This window comes from Procambarus clarkii, chromosome 6, assembly GCF_040958095.1.
Source record: "Procambarus clarkii isolate CNS0578487 chromosome 6, FALCON_Pclarkii_2.0, whole genome shotgun sequence".
In the NCBI taxonomy this organism is placed as follows: Eukaryota; Metazoa; Arthropoda; class Malacostraca; order Decapoda; family Cambaridae; genus Procambarus; species Procambarus clarkii.
This window is the reverse complement of record NC_091155.1, coordinates 14,498,372-14,522,379: the sequence shown is the minus strand read 5'-3', so window position 1 is coordinate 14,522,379 and position 24,008 is coordinate 14,498,372. Positions and strand designations below refer to the sequence as shown.

The 24,008-nt window shown below is 39.3% G+C and overlaps 1 protein-coding gene across 1 annotated transcript in view; it reads right to left on the bottom strand.

Moving 5' to 3' along the window:
* Positions 1–4,925: 4,925 nt before the first annotated feature.
* Positions 4,926–24,008, bottom strand: part of LOC123753938 (uncharacterized) — a 53,330-nt gene continuing 34,247 nt past the window's right edge. The window contains 1 exon segment of the mRNA XM_045735939.2: positions 4,926–9,374. Within this exon segment, the coding sequence (XP_045591895.2) occupies positions 7,584–9,374 (1,791 nt within the window). The 3' untranslated portion in view covers positions 4,926–7,583.

Sequence of the window (24,008 nt, the reverse complement as noted above, 5' to 3'; positions counted from 1 at the left end):
ATAAGTGCATATGTGACATGCTAATTTATTGTGAATATTTGAATTTACCTTGAAAAGCTGAATAGAAAACCACAACCTAACCTAACCATCTTAGTATGTTAAGATATTACAATTAGTACTGAACCTATACCTATACTGACATTACAATTTTATAAAAATAATAAAACAAAATTAAAATATTTAAATTGTAAAGTAACTTTGGATATTGTCAAATTTTGTATAAAATCTCTATTTTTTTATAAAACTGAGAGAAAAAGTTTGTGCCTTGAAAAAAATATGGCTTGGAATACATCACATATGTACTTATTTATAAGCAAAATAGTAACTTTAAGCAAAAAGTCATTTATGTGCCGTCTTGTGCGAGAGCAGGTTACAACGATTTGCTTACCAGGACAGATGTTTAGGGGTGTTTCCTTTAACCTAATGCCTCTGTTCATCTAGCAGCATAAAGTATTCATTATTTAAGATACTCTTGTGGGCTACAACCTCCTGATATATGTCACAGGCTTTGGGGGCCATCAAAAAGCTAACAAGCTTCCTGTCCTTGACAATGGGAAACTATCAGGGGGGGGGGGGGAGGAAAGGCCACTGTTTGCCCACCTGTCACTGCCAGGATCACTTGAAATGGTAAATTTTGGTACATTTAGGTAAATACACTGTACTATACAATCTGGTCCTCTATATAACAGCGCCTTCCAAACATAGTCAATTGGTTGTCTGCATTTCCACTCCATAACTAGTGTTTCTTGAGCAAGAAATATCCAGATTTCAAAGTGAGATGTAGAGAAATTTTGATCATTGGTTCATTATCCATCAATTTATATATTTTCTTATTTTTGTTAAACTTGCTTGTTATTTCTAATGATATTTTAAAATGCATTTAGATTTTATAAATTTTTTGTAAGCTTGTACTTGACTTGTAAGTTGTATCCGAGTGTGATTTTTTATGTGGCATACGTAAACCTTATGCAAATGCATGCCTATCACGCATGTGCTTACCCTCTGTGAGCATTTCGTTGAACTTTAGCTACTCCAGCATTTTCACCTTTTTCTTGAAATATATAATTATTTTCAAGTTGAAATCATCTCATTAGGCAAGCATTGTAAGATTGGAACAGGGAGTGGCTGATAAACTGCTTTACCATGGATAAAATGCAGTTACAGTATTAGAGAAAATAAACAGTTGGGGTGGCAGATAAATGACTGTCAGATGTGCATGGCATTTGCACTAGTGCTGTTTTGGATATAAAGAGCCAAAGAGAGGAAAAGATAGAGTGTCAGTAAGAGAGAGCAGTGGTGGAAAGATTTGAGATAGAAAACCAATGAGGCTATCTAAATATGAGCAGCTGGATGATGAGGTCAGTGTGTTGTTCAGAAGCATCATATGGTTTTGAGTACTTCTTGGTGGCTCTTAAATTCAGTCTGTTGTTGAAAGAATGCCATATACCATCTTGAGGTTAACTTGAGATGATTTCGGGGCTTTTTTAGTGTCCCTGCGGCCCGGTCCTCGACCAGGCCTCCACCCCCAGGAAGCAGCCCGTGACAGCTGACTAACACCCAGGTACCTAATTTACTGCTAGGTAACAGGGGCATAGGGTGAAAGAAACTCTGCCCATTGTTTCTCGCCGGAACCTGGGATTGAACCCAGGACCACAGGATCACAAGCCCGCGTGCTGTCCGCTCGGCCGACCGACCATGGCACAGTAGCTGCAAAGGTTTTGAACACTACAGTACTAGATATGGACTTACAATCACGTCCCCCTCTGAAATCCCAGCCCGTCCTCCAAACAAAGACCCACGAGTGATTCCATGCACCTACCAAACCCTGTTTATGACTGAGAAATGGTTTACACACGACTCTCAACTGTTGACGTTCGAACAGTTCCGGAACAAGTGCTTCACTGACGAATTTTGTTCGAACCACAACGCTGTAAATGCATCACCCATTTACTACAAATACAAAAAATCTACAGAACTTAAAACACCTAACCTAACTTAACCTATGCCTATGTAGGCACAATAATCTAATATCTTATAATATTAATTTATATTTGAGAAAATTCCTGTTTTGAATGAACAGCATGTAAAAATTTATGAATGCGTTTGTGGGGTCGACAGCTGGATGAAATGGACTCGAGTCGAGGAAGGGTTGGAAATCCAGATTTTTTCTCTGTAGAAACAAAAATGTTGGAGAAAATACAATGGGCCAAATTGGCTCATTGTTTATAGGTATTGTATCTTATACAGATGTCCAAATTTTCAAGGATACACTGAATTTAATTTAATCTGGCAAACTAGTCATTAATAAAGTGAAAGCTGCTTTACCCGATTCTCAGCCATTATGCCCATTAATAGAATAATACTTAAGAGCACCTTCGGGCTACAATGCCATTGTTGTAATTCTCCAAGAAAAGCTCAGTGATCTAAAGAGGATGGAACAGAGAGTAAGAGATTTTGGATGCCCATGATGCCCTGTACCTTCTCACATAGTGTCTAATCTTGTTCAGGCTAACACACTTCTTCAGGTGACCCCCCCCCCCTCCCACCATTTGCACCCTGCAACTAAGTCAATATTACTAGTTCCTGAAGTCAATATTCAAAAAGGCTTGACTTGAAAACTGTCAATGTGAGCAAGCAATACTGCTGATCATATTAGATCAGTACAAGGAAACCACAAGTAGTATTACTGGCATTCTTATCCTCATGCATTGCTTACAACAAATTATTAGAGAATATCCTAAGTGTGCATGAGACTTGGGACTCAACATCAAATGTACATTGAAATATCAAGCTAGTTGGAAAATACTATCCTTCCCTCAGTTAACCATTCCCAAAAGACGAAGGACAGGTACTGAAATAGTCCCATAATGAAAATAAGATTGCCTTAGCTCTACTTGAAAATTCACCAGAGATGAACAAAGCCAATCTAAGTCTAAAAGCACCTCATGGTGATTTTTTTTATGCATAGTTCCCAACTCCACTCTCAGAACTTATATTACCCATGATGCTCTCTGTATTTATCTGTAGTTGGATCAGAAAGGCCTTCTACTCCCTATGGTCTTGCATGGTACAGTACCAGGGTTTTTCTTATAATTACTGATTTCAAAGGTTGTTGCTTGGAAAGGTCCGCAGGCTGACATACCTATTGAAACCTGGTTAGTCCAGCACTTCCTTACCTTGTGATGGCTCCGAGGATAAATGTCCCTGCGGCCCAGTCTTTAACCCGACTGTTAGATGAAGCCTGACATGAATCACAGACTTGTTGATCGGGTATCTTTGGGGGCGTTTGTCGAGTTCTCTTTTCGACACTATTAAAAGTCGGTCAGTTTTGACCCTTATATATAGCTGGATCATGTTAAAAAGTCTTGAGCCTTTCATGTTGATAAGAGTTCTCTCTCAAGTGTGCCTATTGTATCTTTGCTTTTCAATGGAGCTATTTTGAACATCCTGCCATGCCTCCTGGTCTCATGTGATGTTATTTCCATGTGCAGATTTGTAACTAGTCCCTCTAATATTTTCCCAAGTGTAAACTATTGTGGATCAATCACACCTGCACTCTGGAGAATACAGATTTAAATATTTTCATTGGTCCCAATAATTTACACATTTTATTGAGTAAAGTCTAGCAATAAAGGATCTCTGCAAGTTCTCCAGGTCAGCAATTTCTCCAGCTTTCAATGGGGCTGTTATTGTGTGACACTATTGTCCCAAGAGAGCACTAGTATCATTAAGAATATCATTGTTGGTATCTCTCGTTATCCAACCTGTTGTTTTTCTTGTAGACGTGACAGCTACTTTGGCTTGTTCTTCAAAAGGTTTTCCGACATGATTACTTCCAGATCTTCACATTCCTTTTCCATTCTATAGTGTGATTTGACTCCATTTTATATGTGGTTTCCATCTGCATAATTCCATTTTTCCATAGTGCAGAAGCTGAAACTTCATGAACCCCTGCACTGCACAGGGGTTAAATTTGAGTCCTGTGGTGTGCTGAAAAAATGTCTGAAAGTTATTTTTTCATTTGACATTGTTAATTAGCACCTAGGAAGCACACACATTTAAGTAAAAATATCTCTTATGATTTAGCTGTAGTGGCCCCAGAGAAGTTGCATTTTTCGGTAAAAAACAAAAAAATGGAGAGGCGCCACATGGGAATAACATTGTCTATTTTCATGGTTTCTCACCTTATTTTACTTTCTTCGTCCTAACATGTATTGCTGTGTTAGTGTTCATTACGTGTAACTTTGAAATCATTGGTCTAGTGGTTATCATGATGAATTCTGTAAGCCAAGGGGTGATCCTGGGCATTAGGGGTTTTGAATTGTGGTCAAGTCAATAGTGTTCTTAGTGATACATATGTACAGATACATGTGTATAGATATATGCACATTATGTATTTATTCATACTAATATACATAACATATAAGATTTAGGATTATAAATACATATAACTTCACATAGCACACACTTTGTCTGTATATATGTGGTAATCACTTATTTACTGCTGTTAAAAATTCAATGATTTAGTATGGCCGCCCAGCACATTCAGACACTGGATGGTGATGTGCCAGACATGGTCCTCATCTTCCTACTAAGGCCCTGAAAGGAAAGTGAGGGACTTCAGATATTCTTTTTCAATATGGCATCTATTTACTGGAGTCCTGAGGAACAGAATGTGAGCCCAATGTACCCCACACAAGTTTTGAATCTTACAATATACTAAAAATATGATATGTAGGGTGGCACAACTCCCATTCCCTATGATATAATAGGTGGTGCAGTACAGCAGTTAATCATATTATCATCATATGTGGCCCACTGAAAGACCTGGTGTCCTTTATATTGTCTACTATCATAGAAAACCTGGTGTCATCTGCAAAGGATGATACAGTACTATAGCGTGCATCCTTATCTTTGATATGAGAATAAGAATAAGTGCTGGAGCAAGCACAGTACCCTGGGGGACCGAGCTTTTCAAGGTGGATGATCCACACTTTCCGTTGTTGACCGTTACACACTGGGTTCCGTGTTTCATGGCAGCTAAGGCCATGTCATAAGAGATCCAGCAAATCAGAGAGGCAGGAGTGCCCTCTTCTGAACCCAGGTTTTCCAGGGTTGTGTAGATGATGTGATTCCATGTTTATTGTTATCTTACTTAGCACTCTTTCAAAGATTTTTATTATGTCTGATATTAGTGCTATTGATCTATAATTTTTTGTCTCTGCTATTGTAAGTATGTCAGGGAAAACATCAGTATCTAAGCTCCATCTCCAAAAATATTAAGGGCCTGTGATAGTGGTTTTTACAATTCTTGATGAATATGGAATTCCAGAAATCATGGGATAGTGCTGAATGCATAGGCATTCTGGCTATGGCAACTTCAAAATCCAGTGTGGTTAGTGTGATGTCTGATATACAATTTGATGTTGGTATCACATTCATGAAGGATTCATTTGCGTTATCAATCTTCAGCATGTTTAGGGGTTCACTGAAAACAGAATTGTACTGTGACCTCAGTATTTTCCTAAGTTCTTTGTCATCATTTGTGAGAGTTTCATCTCCCTTGCATAGGGGCCCAATATTAAATGTAGTTTTTGTTTACGATTTTGCATAGGAGAAAAAGTATTTTGTATCTATTTCACTGATGGTCTTTTCCTCTGTTTGCCTATCCTGGATTTTTTGTTTCTTGTAGCTTTAGCTCAATCATTTCTCTTAATCTCCTCTACTTGTATTCCAATAATATTTCTTATACTGCATTTGGTGGAAGGATGCTAAAGAACCACGGACCTCTTAAGTTCATACAATGCTCCCCATTTGTGCCCATGGCATCTCTACTCTGAATTCACTAGGTCTATTTTGCGTATCGTCCCATATTCTTAGCTTTAGTAGGTTATCATTTTGTTTGGGATCTGGTCTTCGAGCATCTCCCATAAATATTTAGCGATTCTTTCATCTCCATTTTGAGTGTTAAAGACAGTTTGAATAATTCAGGTGCTTTATCCTGTCTTTGCATGCTGTATATGTTTTCTGAATTCCCTTCATTTAAATTTGAAAGAGCAAGCGAGTACTGAGCAGTAGTCAAAGTGGGAAGGCACAAGTGATATGAAGAATAGTAGCACTGTGGTGGATTTGAAGGTTCTCATAATCTACTGTATTATTTTCCTGGTTGATGTTTGCTCTGTAATGCTCATTAAACATTAGGTCATCTCGTGTCATTATTCTCAAGTCTTTCACACATCCTTTTCCTTTGCTAAGATCTGACTGCATCTTGTGCACCCTGTAATCCAGTCACGTTCAGAATTTTTACCATATTAAAGTACTCTATCTGGAATTTAGCATTGTTAAAAATCATGCTTTTTTTTTTGGTCAGTTGCCCAGATATCAATCGGTAGTTTGTAGTCATTGACAAAACAGTCAATAAAATTATACCCAATTTATAAAAAATGAATTTTATATGATTCCATGGTAAGAAGTGAAACAACGAGGCCAAAACTATTAACTTACCTTGGCGAGTAGAGCTTATTTTTCCTTGATAATCTCTTTACCAGGAACGTGTGTCAACAGAACAGTACCATTATACCGACATTAAATATAAAATGCATGCAGTGTAAAACTGCCACACTATGCTGCTACATAAACTACTGAACACTATACTGTACTTTGATTTATTTAGCAATTATCGACCTTGTCAATAGCAATTATCGACCTTATTTAGCAATTATCGGCATTGTCGACCCATTACCGCTAGTTCCCTCTCACCTGGCACACTGCAGGCGTGTTCACTTCCGTTAATCAAGTCAGCCTATTTTTCCCACATTAAGATCCCTTTTCATTTCCCTTCCTGTTTAGCCTAACTTCTACAGTTGGTAGATATCCTTTTCACTGGCAAAGAAGCAGCCAAAGAACAAGAGGTCCTGCCCCATGAACACCGAGGAAAAAAGCACCAGGCCCGGATACATCTAGTTACAATAGGACTACACCCACCTTAGACAAAAAATAGTCAAACTGTGACACAATTTTAATTAAATATTTAAGAAAGAGCTTGAAAAAAATGTAATAGTTTCTTTATTAGTATTTACTACTAAAAGCATGAGAATAGTAAAACTGAAAAAAATATGAAAAACAGGATTTTTTTAGCCATGATAAACCAATCTACCAAGACTCCTTGGTGGAGCAAAATACCATATTTCAGTTCACGGAAAAAATATGAAAAAACAGGATTTTTTAGCCATGATAAACCTATGTGTTAGTTAATCTTTTCAGCACATCGAGTTCCAGTCCATCATGATCTGTTCGAACTAGGTAGCACTGCATATGCATTATACACACATATACATATAAATATATATCATAAAATGCCCACACAAACAAGAAGGCATATATCGAAACAGTTGCTTGAGAAGAGTGAAGATTTACACTTTGTATAGTACATTACATGACAATGACAAAGATGAAGAAAGGCACGAGAAACCTAAAAGATCTGCATTTTCATATAGGAGACAATTATAGGACTAAGCTGTATCACTTGAATTTGCACAAGATAATATATACATTATCAAACTATCACTTTTTTTCAGGATTACCTACTTAAGGTCAGGCACTGATTCATTTTCACTAAGACCTCCTTTCGACCTAAGGTTGAATTTTTCAGCAAGTTTGTCATTAGGCTTATAGGTTGCTCTGTTTGAGGGTATTTGAAAACCGAGTCGTCGTCTTTCGGTCGAAGATGTAGTAGAAATGGATACCGGAGGAATGATTGATGAAGTGGGTATGGAATGAGCACAAGGAGATGATGGGGAAAGTGGAAGGTGTTGCGGAGGTGAAGAAGAAAGTGGTGGCGTAGGGGGTCTAGGAGGATGAGAAGTGGGTATGTGTGATGAAGGCAGCTGCCGTAGGAATGGAATAGGCCTTCCTTTTTCCGGTGTTTTATTCTGTACTGATGCTACTTCTTGCTCCTTTAAACTAGGCTTGGGTGGATGATCAAAACTATGGTCTGTTTTTTTAACTGAAGCACATTGACTGGGATTTTTCTTCTTAGTTGGATCTTTATCGTGCAACATTCGAGAAATGCGCTGTCGAAGTGCAGTATCTGAGGCCAGTGGAGGGCCAGACGGAGTTGGTACAGCAAGTGTATGACTCACAACTGGACCAGATGTGGTTGTTATCAGTGGGGAAGGATTGCTTGCTCTCACTGTAACAGTAGAACTGCTTTGCATGTTTGTCTGCCCTTGATCCTGAGAAACTCTAATCTGAACTGCTTGAAGTAAAATCTTCATTTCATCAGTTATTTGAGGCTGATCTTGAGAATCTATTGGTGCAGATACAGACTCTTGTGGTGCCACTCCAGAAGCTTCTATAACGACAAATGATTCGCCTTTGCTCCCAGGAGAAAGAAGGTCGCCACGAGAAACTGCTACATCACGTGGGCACCGCAAAACAGACGATAAACCTTTGGAAGAATCCATAACAAGTATCGGTTGAAGTATTTCCTCTGGAGGACTACATACAGGAGATGCAAGAGAAACTGCTACAGAACTGGGAATAGAATATGGCATTTGGCCAGCAGACAATGCTGTATGAGTAAGAGGAGAAGCTAAAGTAGATGGGATCCCTTGTCTCATAACTCCAGAAACATCACTTTGTGGAGCTGTCCCCAATGAGGAGCCCTTTAAGAGCAAAGCTTTCAAAAGTGTCTCTTTTTGAGGAGACTTAAGAGCAGTTTCCTTAGTTAGGATTGGTTGTGCAACAGGTTCTTTCCTTACAGACATACTTGCATCTAAATCTACAACATTTGGATCAATAGGAAAAATCTGAGGCTCTCCAGCAAAAAACGGCTGATCGTCATGGTATGGTTGCTGCAGTATCAACTGTGGTAATGACACCCTTCTTTCATGTTCTAAACATGTTGCTTTGTCCTTATAAAGAACAGTTAAATCATCCCTTTGTAAAAAATTGACCGTTTCTTTGGAGAGGAAAGGCATTACAGAAGGCTCACTGCCAAGAGGCTTGGGAAGGATAGGTTTTGGATCACTAGGAGCAAACACTAGCTTTTTCATTTCTGCAACAGAGGCATGAGAAAGACCACCACCACCACCACCACCACCACTGGGAGACACTAGGCTGGGTAAAAATTCGTGTTTCACAGGATATTTTGGCACTCGGCCTTTTCTGTTCTTTACATATGCCAACTGTTCTTTGTGTATTTTGTTGAGATGAGTCCTCAGATTAGACCGTTGAGTGAAATCCTTCTGACATATAGGGCATTGATAGGGCTTCTCCCCTGTATGGGTCCTTACATGATCCTTCAGATGGACGGAGAGTCTAAAGCCCTTCCCGCACCACGCGCACTTGTACTTCCTCTCCAAGTCCGCCACCTACGGGGAAAACAAAAAGGCTGCTATAGATGGTCGCAAAATCAGCTATATTTTTCTCAGCATCTAGAGTTATGCACTGTAGAGCCATGACTATGGGTTAGGCAATGCTCATTAAGTTCATATCCTGCCTGCCCATCCTCTCCTGCCTCAACTCTCTCAGTTTCAAGGTTTTCCTAGTACTAACCTTAAGTGGTTAGTATAATTTCTTCCTCAGCCAGTCATTTTTTTTCTAAACGTCTTCACAAGTTATTTATTAAAATATCCAAAGTCACAGCTTGCTTAAAGAATTCTTAGCACTATGAATTCAGTATCAGAGACAAAGGAAATTACAGTATACTCCAATTTTTTTTTCTTTGGTGTGGAAATGGGTGTTTTCTGCAAATAGCTGGTACAGTACCTACAATGTGCTATACTACACACGCATTGCTAGATATGCCAGAAAATGTTAAGGTATTTTTTAAGAATTAATATCATAATTATATTTAGTACAAAGAATTAATTATCAATTTTAATTTATATGTAAATGTAACACTGCATTCATAAAAAAAAACTATCCATTGCATGTAAACCATGCTAAATGCTGTATCGTTAAAAAGTCAATTATTCCCTCTCACTGGACTGTGAGGGTAGGTTTGAGAAGAAACAAATTGGCAGGATGGGTAAGGGGTGATGGACGAATTGGGGATACAGGGTAGGCTGGTGTGGGAGTTTAGGTGGTGGCTGGTGGGTAGGAGAGACCCTCACCTCATGATAAAACTAAGAACTCGCCCATTCTGACACACATCCATCACCTCCACTACTCGAGTTGGGCAACACCTTAATTGACGTTTTTAATAGTACTCACATTTTGAAAACCACACTATACTAAAATCCAGGGTAAGTTCATAAATTATAAATGTTTTTCTAAGCGACTTAAGAGCTGTATCTAACATATATGGGATCTTGTAACCTAGAGATAATCACAGATTTTCAACATTTTGTCATCAATAAACTTAAGACCACAGACATGAAAAGCCCTAATGTAATGACCTTAACTCTAATGTAATGATTTGAATAAAATTGTACATATGTACATGCATTACTAGACTTCCTATAAACATTTAACTTTAAAATTACATTTTCTATAAATCATTGTATTCTAAAAACAGTAGGGCTCCATTCCCAATGCTCTCTTTCAAGAGTGAATTTAATGGAAGGAACCTAGTTACAGAGTCTAACGATCTTTAGGGGCTTGAGAATCTGCCCCAATGCAAAAAACACCACCACATCTACTTACAATTATCAGTCTTTAAGATACTATATAAAATCAGTTGAGAAACTTCATGTATAAATTGCTTAACATCCGAGGTAAAGGGTTTCACCCCAGTAAATATTCCCATAATTTATACACCGGGACCATAAAGCCTTACATTCAAACTCGCTTAACTAAAATTAATGGGTATATTTATATTAGTTAACTTACTGAATCAACATTATTCTAAATATGATATAGATATTGTTCCTTCTAACAGAAAGGCAATCTGCAATAGCCATTTAAGAGTTTATTACGGAAAGGCCCATCTCTACCTGTTATATTTATCCAAAAAATTTCCCTACCAACCCACCTTCATTGCATCCTTTTTCCCCAAATCCAATATCATTGAGGTTCCTAATGAAACTACAAGCAAGAACAGTTATCTACAAGAGCTCATCTGAAGCCTGTCCCCTAGACTCATTGAATTCATGAGATGATTATTTGTTCTATTAGGATAAAATTAGCTTTAATGCTAAGTGACTATCATCATCCTCTAAACAAAGACCCAAAGTCCATTCCATGTACCCGCCAAACCCCCTGTTTATGAAAGAAAAATGATTCACACACGACTCGAGTGATGACGTTCGAACACTTCTGGAACAAGTGCTTCACTGATAAATTTTTTCGAACCACAGCGCTGTAAATGCTTCACCCCACATACTACAAATACAAATAAATGCCAATAGGACCTAAACATCCAAAGCTAACTTAACCAATGCCTAAATATATACAATATGGTAATATAAAAAAATATTCATTTATATTTGAGAAAATTCCTGTTTTGAATGAACAGCATGTTAAAATTTACGAATGAGTCTTTGGGGTCGACCGCTGGACTTGGTCCGAACACAGGTGGCTCTCATACATGAAACAAGATGAGCGAGGAGTCAACTGTATGCCAAGCTTTCATGTGATCGGTTGACTTTATATTCCACATATCAACCTTTTTTGCTGAACATGTTCCAGATGTGAGTCAGCCTAGGAGTAAGTGCTGATGGAATGTTGTTTTTGAAAAGGCACCACTTGCATGAGCCTGTTGATGGCCGAGAGCCGAGGCAGCCTACGGGTGCTAACAACTGGTTGTCCATGAAGTTGGGCTAGGTGCAGAACTTTGAAAATATTGGCCTTGTACATAACAGCAAGTCTACCAATGGCTCTGATGTCCAGGCCAGTCCAACCAGACTTGGTCAAGACTAGAGATGAACCTTCTCGCACGGTTCTCCAGCTCCTCCAAATCCCTTCAACCACAGATTTCAACAAACTGGCAAAAGCAACAACCCCAACCTTATACAAGTGAAAACCATCCTATACATAGAAAGCCTTCATTCCTTGTAAGCTGTGTGTTCCCAGTTATCAATGAATGACATTGCATTTAATTTGCAATATTTATTTAGTCAGCAATACTCCTCTATAATATATACAGTACTGCATATCCATTTTACATTCCCAATATTAAACTCGATGGATGATAAAAGCTTGCCTGGAGTCTGCATGGTCTTGTTCCTTTGTTATGGAATGTACAATGTGTTTCATGGCATTGCTTTCAATTTAGTAATATATTTAGATATTTCACCCCAGTAAGTATTCCCATAAATCATACAAAATCATAAAAAAATCACAAACTTCTAAATAGAGGTTTTGAGTATTTACCTCTATTTAGAAGTTTGTGATATTTTCTTAGGTAAACATATCTGCATGTTACATAATAATTTACAAGTGGAAAATATTAGAGGGGCTGCACTCAGAAATAACACCATATGAGACCAGAAGGCATGGCAGGATGTGCAGAATACCTCCACTGAAAAACAGGTGCAATAGGTACTCTGAGAGAACTCTATCAACATGAGAGGCCCAAGACTGTTCAACACACTTCCACTACACAAAGGGCATAACTGGCCGATCCCTTGCAGTGTTCAAGAGAGAACTTGATAAACAACACCTCCAAAGGATACCTGATCAACCAGGCTGTGATTCATATGTCAGGCTGCGAGCAGCCACATCCAACAGCCTCGTTGACCTGTCCAGCAACGAGGAGGCCTGGTCGAGGACTGGGCTGTGGGGACGTTGAATCCCAAAATCATCGCAAGGCAAGATAAAGGTCATCCATCCAACCACCTAACCATCTCTGTCCCTGTGTGTAATTATCTGTGTGTAGTTACAGGATGAGAGTTACGCTCGTGGTGTCCAGTCTTCCCAGTACTCTGTCGTATAATGCTTTGAAACTACTGACAGTTTTGGCCTCCACCACCTTCTCACTTAGCTTGCTCCAACCATGTACCACTCGGTTTGCAAAAGAGAACAGTTTAATGTTTTTTTGACATCTCTGTTTCCTTAGCTTGAATTTGTGTCCTCTTGTTCGTGATGTTACTGGCTTCAGGAATTTGTCAATTTGTTAGATTCTTGTTAGCATTTAGTATATAGTGATCATATCACCTCTTTTTCTTCTATCTTCTAGTTTTGGCATGTTTAATGCCTCTAACCTCTCCTCGTAACTCTTGTTTTTCAGTTCCGGAAGCCAATTTGTGGCATGCCTGTGCATCTTTTCCAGTTAATTTGTGCACTTCTTAAGATTTGGGCACCATACAACTGCTGCATAATCCAAATTTTGGTCTCACAAAATTCATGAACATTTTCTTTAGTATTTCACCATCCATATAATTAAAAGCAAGTCTGAAGTTGGAAAGCGATACATTGTGTGTATCTGTTTCTTTCTCCGAATGTCTCTCTCTCTCACTCTCTTCCTCATAAAAAAAGAAAAAATAAATAAATATAATTTTGTACCATTGTTGTGTGGTGGTTGCCAGTGGGAGGAGCTTAGCAATGTGAAATATTAAAAATAGAATAGTCTCCCCACTTACGTCAAGAAGTAGTGGCTCGATTGTCCATTTAATGCGATAACACGCAAATTATGGAAAACAGGAGATTTCAAATAATTTTCCCAAGATCAGTGAAAAATGATGCATATTACTGAAAGAATAAAAAATAGTTTTTGAAATTTGGTTTGAAAACATTTAGCTGTGTAACCAGTGTGCAGTGCCAAAAATCGTCAAGTGGGGCTGAAAGTGACCCTGACCCACCTAAGTTCATCTTATAACCCAGACTATTTCCTCTGCCAATTGGGGCGGGGCTCACCCCACCCCCCAAGCGTCTGGCCTCCAACTTTGCACAGACAGACACACACTAGGAGGAGGAGAAGGAGGAGCTAGATAGTAAACGTGAAGGTCTTATAACAATAATGAGAGAGATTATAGCGAGAGCGGATAACGATAGATCACGACTGTTGATAGTCGGTGACTTCAACTTGAAATCCATAGACTGGGAAGCATATGAAGCTAAAACAGAAGATTTTTGGACCTGTAAATTTGTAGACCTCATCCTGGAAACATTCTTGTATCAACATGTTAAACAAGCTACGAGGATGAGGGAAGGGGACGTTCCCTCCATGCTAGATTTGATATTTACCAGGAAGGAGGAAGAGATATTTGACATTCAGTACCTTCCTCCCTTGGGTAAAAGTGACCATGTCTTTTTGGGAATAAAGTATGCAATGCGTTATAAGCTGGAAGAAAATAAGGAGGTTGAAGCAGTTGAAAAACCAGACTTCAGGAGAGGACATTATGGTGACCTTAGAAATTTTTTTAGTGAGTATAATTGGACAGACTTGATGCTAGGCAAGGAAGTGAATGAGATGTATGGCAAGTTTTGTGAAATATATGATAAAGGCACAAAAAAATTTATACCAAAACAGAGATGCAGAACTAGGAAACAGGATTGGTTCAATAGAAATTGCGAGAGGGCTAGAGACCGAAAGACACAAAAATGGAATCAATACAGGAAGAGGCCGAACCCCCAAACATACCAGCGATACAAAGATGCGAGAAACAACTACACGGCAGTGAGGAGAGAGGCAGAAAGAAATTTTGAAAAAGGGATTGCGGACAAATGTAAAACAGAACCAGGTCTATTCTATAAATTCATAAACAACAAATTGCAGGTAAAGGATAATATTCAGAGGTTGAAAATGGGAAATAGATTCACGGAAGATGAAAAGGAAATGTGTGAAACACTAAACGAAAAGTTCCAAAGTGTGTTTGTACAAAATGAAATCTTTAGGGAACCAGATACAATAAGAATTCCAGAGAACAACATAGAACACATAGAGGTGTCTAGAGACGAAGTGGAAAAAATGCTCAAGGAGCTCGGTAAGAACAAAGCAGCTGGCCCAGATGGCGTTTCACCATGGGTTCTGAGAGAATGTGCATCTGAGCTCAGCATTCCACTTCACCTGATCTTTCAGGCATCCCTGTGTACAGGAATCGTAGCAGACGGGTGGAAACAGGCTAACATAGTTCCAATCTACAAAAGTGGCAGCAGGGAAGACCCCCTCAATTATAGACCTGTATCATTGACAAGTGTAATAGTGAAAGTATTGGAAAAACTAATCAAAACTAAATGGGTAGAACACCTAGAGAGAAATGATATAATATCAGACAGACAGTATGGTTTTCGATCTGGAAGATCCTGTGTATCGAATTTACTCAGTTTCTATGATCGAGCCACAGAGATATTACAGGAAAGAGATGGTTGGGTTGACTGCATCTATCTGGACCTAAAAAAGGCTTTCGACAGAGTTCCACATAAGAGGTTGTTCTGGAAACTGGAAAATATTGGAGGGGTGACAGGTAAGCTTCTATCATGGATGAAAAATTTTCTGACTGATAGAAAAATGAGGGCAGTAATCAGAGGCAATGTATCAGAATGGAGAAATGTCACAAGTGGAGTACCACAGGGTTCAGTTCTTGCACCAGTGATGTTTATTGTGTACATAAATGATCTACCAGTTGGTATACAGAATTATATGAACATGTTTGCTGATGATGCTAAGATAATAGGAAGGATAAGAAATTTAGATGACTGTCATGCCCTTCAAGAAGACCTGGACAAAATAAGTATATGGAGCACCACTTGGCAAATGGAATTTAATGTTAATAAATGTCATGTTATGGAATGTGGAATAGGAGAACATAGACCCCACACAACCTATATATTATGTGAGAAATCTTTAAAGAATTCTGATAAAGAAAGAGATCTAGGAGTGGTTCTAGATAGAAAACTATCACCTGAGGACCACATAAAGAATATTGTGCAAGGAGCCTATGCTATGCTTTCTAACTTCAGAATTGCATTTAAATACATGGATGGCGATATACTAAAGAAATTGTTCATGACTTTTGTTAGGCCAAAGCTAGAATATGCAGCTGTTGTGTGGTGCCCATATCTTAAGAAGCACATCAACAAACTGGAAAAGGTGCAAAGACATGCTACTAAGTGGCTCCCAGAACTGAAGGGCAAGAGCTACGAGGAGAGGTTAGAAGCATTAAATATGCCAAAACTAGAAGACAGAAGAAAAAGAGGTGATATGATCACTACATACAAAATAGTTACAGGAATTGATAAAATCGACAGGGAAGACTTCCTGAGACCTGGAATTTCAAGAACAAGAGGTCATAGATTTAAACTAGCTAAACACAGATGCCGAAGAAATATAAGAAAATTCACCTTCGCAAATAGAGTGGTAGACGGTTGGAACAAGTTAAGTGAGAAGGTGGTGGAGGCCAAGACCGTCAGTAGTTTCAAAGCATTATATGACAAAGAGTGCTGGGAAGACGGGACACCACGAGCGTAGCTCTCATCCTGTAACTACACTTAGGTAATTACACTTAGGTAATTACTACAAAACCTACAAAATCCTCACAGGAATCGACCGGGTAAACAAGGATAAACTATTCAACACTGGTGGGACGCGAACAAGGGGACACAGGTGGAAACCGAGTACCCACATGAGCCAAAGAGACGTTAGAAGGAACTTTTTCAGTGTCAGAGTAGTTAACAGGTGGAATGCATTAGGCAGTGATGTGGTGGAGGCTGACACCATACACAGTTTCAAATGTAGATATGATAGAGCCCAGTAGGCTCAGGAATCTGTACACCAGTTGATTGACAGTTGAGAGGCGGGACCAAAGAGCCAAAGCTCAACCCCCACAAGCACAAATAGGTGAGTACACTCTTTTATAGCACAGATAAAGGATTGTTTTACCTAATATGCCAAATTGCCAAACAAGCTGAATTTTCCTGAAATACAGTATTATATTTTTTTCACTTTATTTATATGACTGAATTTTTTAATGAGTAAAACATAGAAATTTGATGAAACAACCAACTTAACTAAGTCAGTCCTGTAATTCATTTTCCTAATATATTATAATCCAACTTTGACCAAAAAAAATTGAAAATAACAAAACTTGCTCTGTTAGCCAAATAGGGCCTTGCTTACTAGGCCAAGTAGCAGGACCTTGCTTACTAGGTCCTGCTGTTAGATATATTTTATATGTATATATGCATGTATGTAATTTCCCAAGTACTAGTATAATTACAGGATGAGAGCTACCCTCATGGTGTCCCGCCTTCCCAGTACAGTACTCTGTCAAATAATGCTATGAAACCACTGTACTGATAGTTTTGGCCTCCACCACCCTCTCACTTAGCTTGTTCCAACCATCTACAACTCTAATTCATCTTAATTGAACTCATCGTGGTTCGATCGGTAGTGTGAGTATCTGGGAAGTGTAGGGACGCGGGTTCGATGCCATTGTAAGCTCTTAATATTTCTTTACTGAAACATGTTATGATTTCATTGTACACTGACTTTACTTTTTGGGAAAAGGTGACACCCCTAGTGTTAACACTTACATCAGAGGAGCTCCAGCATATTTCAACAATCCTAAGTATTGTAGTACAGGTTGATGATAGTGAGTGGTGTCTCAGGGAACATAAAGGTATAGTGCTTTTGAAAAATAGGTAAAATAACAAGAATGTGCTAAGGGATGAGAAAAAATTGGGTGAGAAATAGTTGCCCTAGTGTTCCAGTGCAGACAAGAACATTCAAGATGGCCGCCGGCAAGAGGAAAAACAAAACAGAGCTCGATTTTGGGGGATTCAATGAAGAAAGCATTGATATAAGCAGTCTACACAACAAGTTGGCAAAATTAGATACTATAGTAAACTCTCATGTAGAAATAATCAGTAAATTGAAAGAAAGTAATGACCATTTGTGTAGCAAAGTTTTATGTCTTGAGGGTTTAGTGAAAGACTTGTGCAAGGACAAAAATCAATTGGAGACAAATTGCAAAGCCATGGAAGAGGAAAATAAACTCTTAAAAATAGCTTTGGAAGAAGTTAAAGCAAATTTAAACATAAATGACTACAATACATAAGGTAAGGAAATTCAACAGAAGAAACAGCTTTTGTCAGCACAGATGGAAGAAGTTACACAGGGAATAGAACAGTGCAAGAAAGATATGCAACTCACCTATGCACAAGTGGCCAAGGAGAAGGAAAAAATTGAAGGCAGTAAAGGAAGCCAAACACTGCAGCAACCAGGATAAAACAAACATTAGGTTGGAAGTGAGAAAGGAATTGGCATCTAACCCAAAGTTGGTGCAAAACACAGTTGATCAGAATAAGTCCCTGATAATTTTTGGATGCAAAGAAAAGGAGAACATCTAGGTCAGAAAGAGCTGTAGAAGAAGCGAAAGTAGTAGATAAAATTGTTGGCCTCACGGAAGGTCTTACTACCATAGAGAATGTGTGGGACTACAGGAGAATAGGCAGGTACATAAAAGGGAAAGATAGACCTTTGAGGATTACTCTATACGGTGCCAAACAGATGGAAGAAGTACTAAGGAATGCTAGAAAATTACAAAGTGATGAGGATGGGAAAGTGTGGTCGTTAAGACGAGATCTTTCAAGAGAAGTCAGAGAGAAGCTGAAACTAAACTTCATAGAGGCAAAACGTCTAAATGAGAGCAGAAACGAAGAAATAATTTTTTTTTTCTACAAAGTGATAGGGGTAGGCAGGCCAGTAAAATGGTACAAAAGGCAAACCAACAAAATTGCTAGAGAGAGAGGAGTAGTGAAGACTAAGGAGAGGGGGGGGGGGGAGGACATGTTAATGAGAATAGTATACACCAATGTAGATGGAGTGAGATCGAAAATACTGGAGTTAAGTGATGTAATACAGCTGCAGACACCAGACATTGTTGCACTCACGGAGACAAAAGTTGAAGGTGTTATTTTATATGAGGTCATATTCCCAAGGGGCTACTCAATTTGGAGACGGGACAGAAAAATTAGGAAAGGCAATGGCGTTGCTGTGCTGGTGAAAGAACACCTAAAGGTGAATGAAATAATGATTGCCAATCCACGAGAAGTTGACGTAATAGCACTAGAGATCTGCCATGAGGATGATAAACTAACGATCATAAATGTATATAGTCCACCGCCAAGCAACACATGGACAAAGGAGCTAGATAGTAAACGAGAGGGTCTTATAACAATATCGAGAGAGATTATAGCGAGAACGGATGAAGATAGATCACGACTGTTGATAGTCGGGGATTTCAACATGAAATCCATAGACTGGGAAACATATGAAGCTAGAACAGAGGATTTTTGGACCTGTAAATTTGTAGACCTCATCCTGGAAACATTCTTGTATCAACATGTTAAACAAGCTACAAGGATGAGGGAAGGGGACGTTCCCTCCATGCTGGATTTGATATTTACCAGAAAGGAGGAAGAAATACTTGACATTCAGTACCTTCCTCCCTTGGGTAAAAGTGACCATGTTTTTTTGGGAATAAAATATGCAATGCATTATAATCTGGAAGAAAATAAGGAGGTAGAAACAGTTGAAAAACTTGACTTCAGGGGAGGACATTATAGCGACCTTTGAAAATTTTTTAGTGAGTATAATTGGACAGACTTGTTGCTAGGCAAGGAAGTGAATGAGATGTATGTCAAGTTTTGTGAAATATATGATAACGGCACAAACAATTTATACCAAAACAGAAATGCAGAACTAGGAAACAGGATTGGTTCAATAGAAATTGCGAGAGGGCCAGAGACCAAAGACACAAAAATGGAATCAATACAGGAAGACGCCAAACCCCCAAACATACCGGCGATACAAAGATGCGAGAAAAACAACTACACGATAGTGAGGGGAGAGGCAGAAAGAAATTTTGAAAAAGGGATTGCAGACAAATGTAAAACAGAACCAGGTTTATTCTATAAATTCATAAACAAATTGCAGGTAAACGATAATATTCAGAGGTTGAAAATGGGAAATAGATTCATGGAAAATGAAAAGGAAATGTGTGAAACATTAAATGAAAAGTTCCAAAGTGTGTTCGTACAAAATGAAAACTTCAGAGAACCAGACACAATAAGAATTCCAGAGAACAACATAGAGCACATAGAGGTGTCTAGAGACGAAGTGGAAAGAATGCTCAAGGAGCCAAATAAGAACAAAGCAGTTGGTCCAGATGGAGTTTTACCATGGGTTCTGAGAGAATGTGCACCTGAGTGCAGCATTCCACTTCAATTGATTTTTCAGGCATCCCTATTTACATGAGTTGTAGCTGATGTGTGGAGAACGGCTAACATAGTTCCAATCTACAAAAGTGGCAGCAGGGAAGACCCCCTTAATTAAAAACCTGTATCATTGACAAGTGTCGTCAAAATATTGGAAAAAATAATTAAAACTAAATGGGTAGAACACCTGGAGAAAAAGATATAATATCAGACAGACAGTATGGTTTTCGATCTGGAAGATCCTGTGTATCGAATTTACTCAGTTTCTATGATCGAGCCACGGAGTATATAGCTCGATCCCCCCCCCCCCCAAAAAAAGTAAGTCACAACTTCTGTCACCTGTGGCTAAATAAAATGTTGACAAATTTTATTCCAACTTCACATGCTTAGTGACGGATATGCATTCTCCAGGATGTGGAAGTTACAGTACACGCAAATCCATTTAAAAAGGAAAAAACCAGAAGTGATTGTCAGCTTTTCTTACAACGGGACATAAGAAATACTGCCATTGGGGCAATGTATTTGTATGATACAGTATATAATAAAATAGAGCATAACAACATACCAACTCAATATTATTGTGTGAAATCTGGCCCTCCAGGTGGCACCAGTTGAATGTAGTGAATGAATCCACAATGTAGACCCTCCTTACTACTACCTGTGTCCTGTGTGTGTCGGACAGGTGCTTGCATCTCTCTATCCCTGATTGCCAGTAACTAGATGGTGTTATTGTTATTATCAATACCAGTTGTCCCCAGTCTCGCACGCATTTATTAAAAAAAAATAAAAATAATAAAAATATAATTTCTTGACATTCTGGGATGAAAATTCCACGACGCTGATGGCAAATAACTGAAGATTTGTTTAAAAAATTTCACTATTGTTCGTATTTTGAAAAATACTCTACGTCATCGGGCCCCTTAACTCTTGTGTTGCTCAGGGCTAATTAGCATTTGTCACCCACAGGCGCATACCAAGAAAAAAAACCTCTTCTAAACCTGTTAATTTGTATTCTCTGATCGTGGGAAAAATAATACAAAAATCGTAAGTGGCATACATTGCCCGCTATAGGGCGGGGAAGTCTGGTAAAAAAACATCAGGCGCTGACTCGGCGTGCGTCCCAGACATTCTGTTGCTCCCAACTGTGAGGCAGGAGTGGCCACAAAGAGATAATTACCTAATTATTTCAATGTCTCTGATTTATTTTTTGTTGTTTTTTTGCTGTAATATTATTCAATAGTATGTAGTGTGATATATTTATATAATAAAATAAGCGAATCATTGCTGTACTCAAAAATATAGTGTGCATATTGTTGATTCAATTATTATGTTCATCAAACAGTGAACAAATACTTCGTCGGTTATTACACTATATACACAGGTTATATATAAGTATCTGCATGTTTTGTTTACCATAGCGAACAACTAAGCTGGTATAGTTAGTCCAGACAGTAAAAGGTGGTCACACAGAGTCAGCAGACAATGCTACCTCCCTCCCCACCAAGATTACTCCTCCCACTACAGCGCTAATTATCACAACAATCCTGCTATTATCAGAATCCAGGTCATTTTTATCACAGTCAGGGGTCTTCTGTAATAATATCATCGCTAAATAATAGCATGAACATGTATATTATGGCTTTTTAGGCGATGCCATGGTCACAAGCTGAACAGCAGTGCTGTGAGCTCATGCTGCGTGCATCAGGCTTGGTGGCTCACTCAATACTGAGACCCTCACACCCAGGAATTTGGCCCATGATTTAAAAAAAAAATGGCGTCTGTTTATAAGAGCCCTGATGAAGGTGAGGTGAACCCTGTGTATCCGCAGGCCGTTTAAATCTTGCGTAGTACTCCAATACATCATATGATGGGTTGTGCATTTTATAACAAGTCACTCAACCCATCATATGATGTGTTGCGCAACTTAAGGGTTAAAGAAAACCCCTGGAACAAGTGATGCTGATACGAAAGCGAGTATCCACTCGATTTAACGGCCTATATGGGGCTGTACCCTGGTCGTTTTTTCCGGAGCTCCGGTATTTCAAAAGTTGTCGGTAATTTTTCAAGTAACATTCAGGCAAGATATATTTTGTACAGACAGCCCTAGACTGTCTAGAAGGCACTAGAGTAGTCCACCACTCTAGTGCCTTCTACCCTGTGACATCACAGATTCACAGCACATTGTTTTGATTTGTCATGAGGCTGGAGTATTCATTCCGTGACTTTCTTGGACATACCTGCACAAAGAACATCTGTGCACCATGTTGGCTCCAAATGCACTTTGTGTCAGTGATGGCTGACTGGTGGGTGGATGGAGAGGCAGGCAGGGAGGGAGGGAGGGGAGGGAGGCAGGCAGAGCTTGGGAGGGAGGTAGGCAGAGGCTGGGTGGCAGGCAGGGAGGGAGGGAGAGGCAAGGAGGGAGAGAGGCAGACAAGGAGGGAGTGAGGCAGGCAGAGGCTGGGTGGTAGGCAGGGAGGAGAGGATGGAGATGGATGGTAGGATGGAGATTGATGGAGGGAGGGAGAGAGGAATGGAGGGATGGATGTTGAAGTGTGTGTATGGGAAGTATGGGGGATGGAGGTGTGTTGGTGGTGGGGAAGGGACTGGCTCACTGATAAGCCTAACACCTGTTAACCAGACCCAGTTAACCAGATGTTTCTTAATTAAATTCTGGATGTTTTTCCATCTGGTTTGGATGTTCCTAATATTATTAGGATAATAAAAAGTTATAAAATACTTGTTTCCTGAATGCTTCATTGTATTAGATGGAGATTCTCCAGGCTGTCTCTAGCTGGCAATCTACTGAGCCATTTCCCAGAAGGGTCTTGAGGGTGGGGGAAAGGCAGGAAGAGAGGGTGTGGGGGAGAGGTGCAGTGAGGGTGAGGGAAGGGACGATAGAGGTAGGTGGCCTGCTTGCCATAAGGACCCCTGATGCCCAAACAAACCCAATACCGACCTTTGGTAATATCGACTGCCAGACCGTTATATGAGGCTCTAAATACCGGTCTCCCAAACCGGTCGTTATTACCGGCAGATCAGTATAAAAGAGGCCGTTAAATTGAGTGGAGTGTTTAAAGCAGGCAGGGGATGATTTAAGAAATTTAGAAAAAGAAGTGGCAATCACAGTGTTGTGAGTAGGTGGAGGAACACAGCGAGGAACTGACCACCGAAGAAATCCTAGCCCTTCACAAAGAGCAGCAACAAGAGGCAGCTGAGGAAATTTATTCAAAGAAGGTGGATGCAGTATAGAATGCCCTTCCTCAACAATTAAGTGTGGTGTAGACTATGGGAAGAAATGCAAACTTTTGTTAAAACAACTCGCCCAGAGCAAGCTGTAGTAGGCCGTTGCCTTAACCATTTTAATGACACTAATGCCTCACTACAAACAAATGTTACAACGTAGGGAAAAACAAGTCTCCATGAAAAGATTTTGTGAGAAAAGCAAGCTGTGAGCCAGAAGCAGGTCCTAGTGGTATGCAGGCAAAACGTGCCAGAGAGAGTACCCCAGAGAAGTCCTCACTGCCTGATGTTATAATGGAAGGGGATTCCCCTTCCAAATACTAACACCTCTCCTCCCCCCCCTTCCTCACCATCTTCCATACGCCAACAAGTCATCACAATAAGGGTAAGCAATAACTTGCACATACTATAGTACTAAATATTTGGGTGAATTGGGTATAAAATTTATTTTGATGTTAATATTTTTGGGAGTGTGGAACGGATTAATTCAATTTACATTATTTCTTACAGGAAAATTTGTTTCGGGTTGCGAATTTTCGGCTTACGAACCGTCTCTGGGAACAGATTAAATTCATAAGCTGACGTACCACTGTAGTATAAAAACACTGCTAATAGAAGTCCATGATCATTTTTGAGAGTTTAGAAAAGAAAATATTTACCCACTT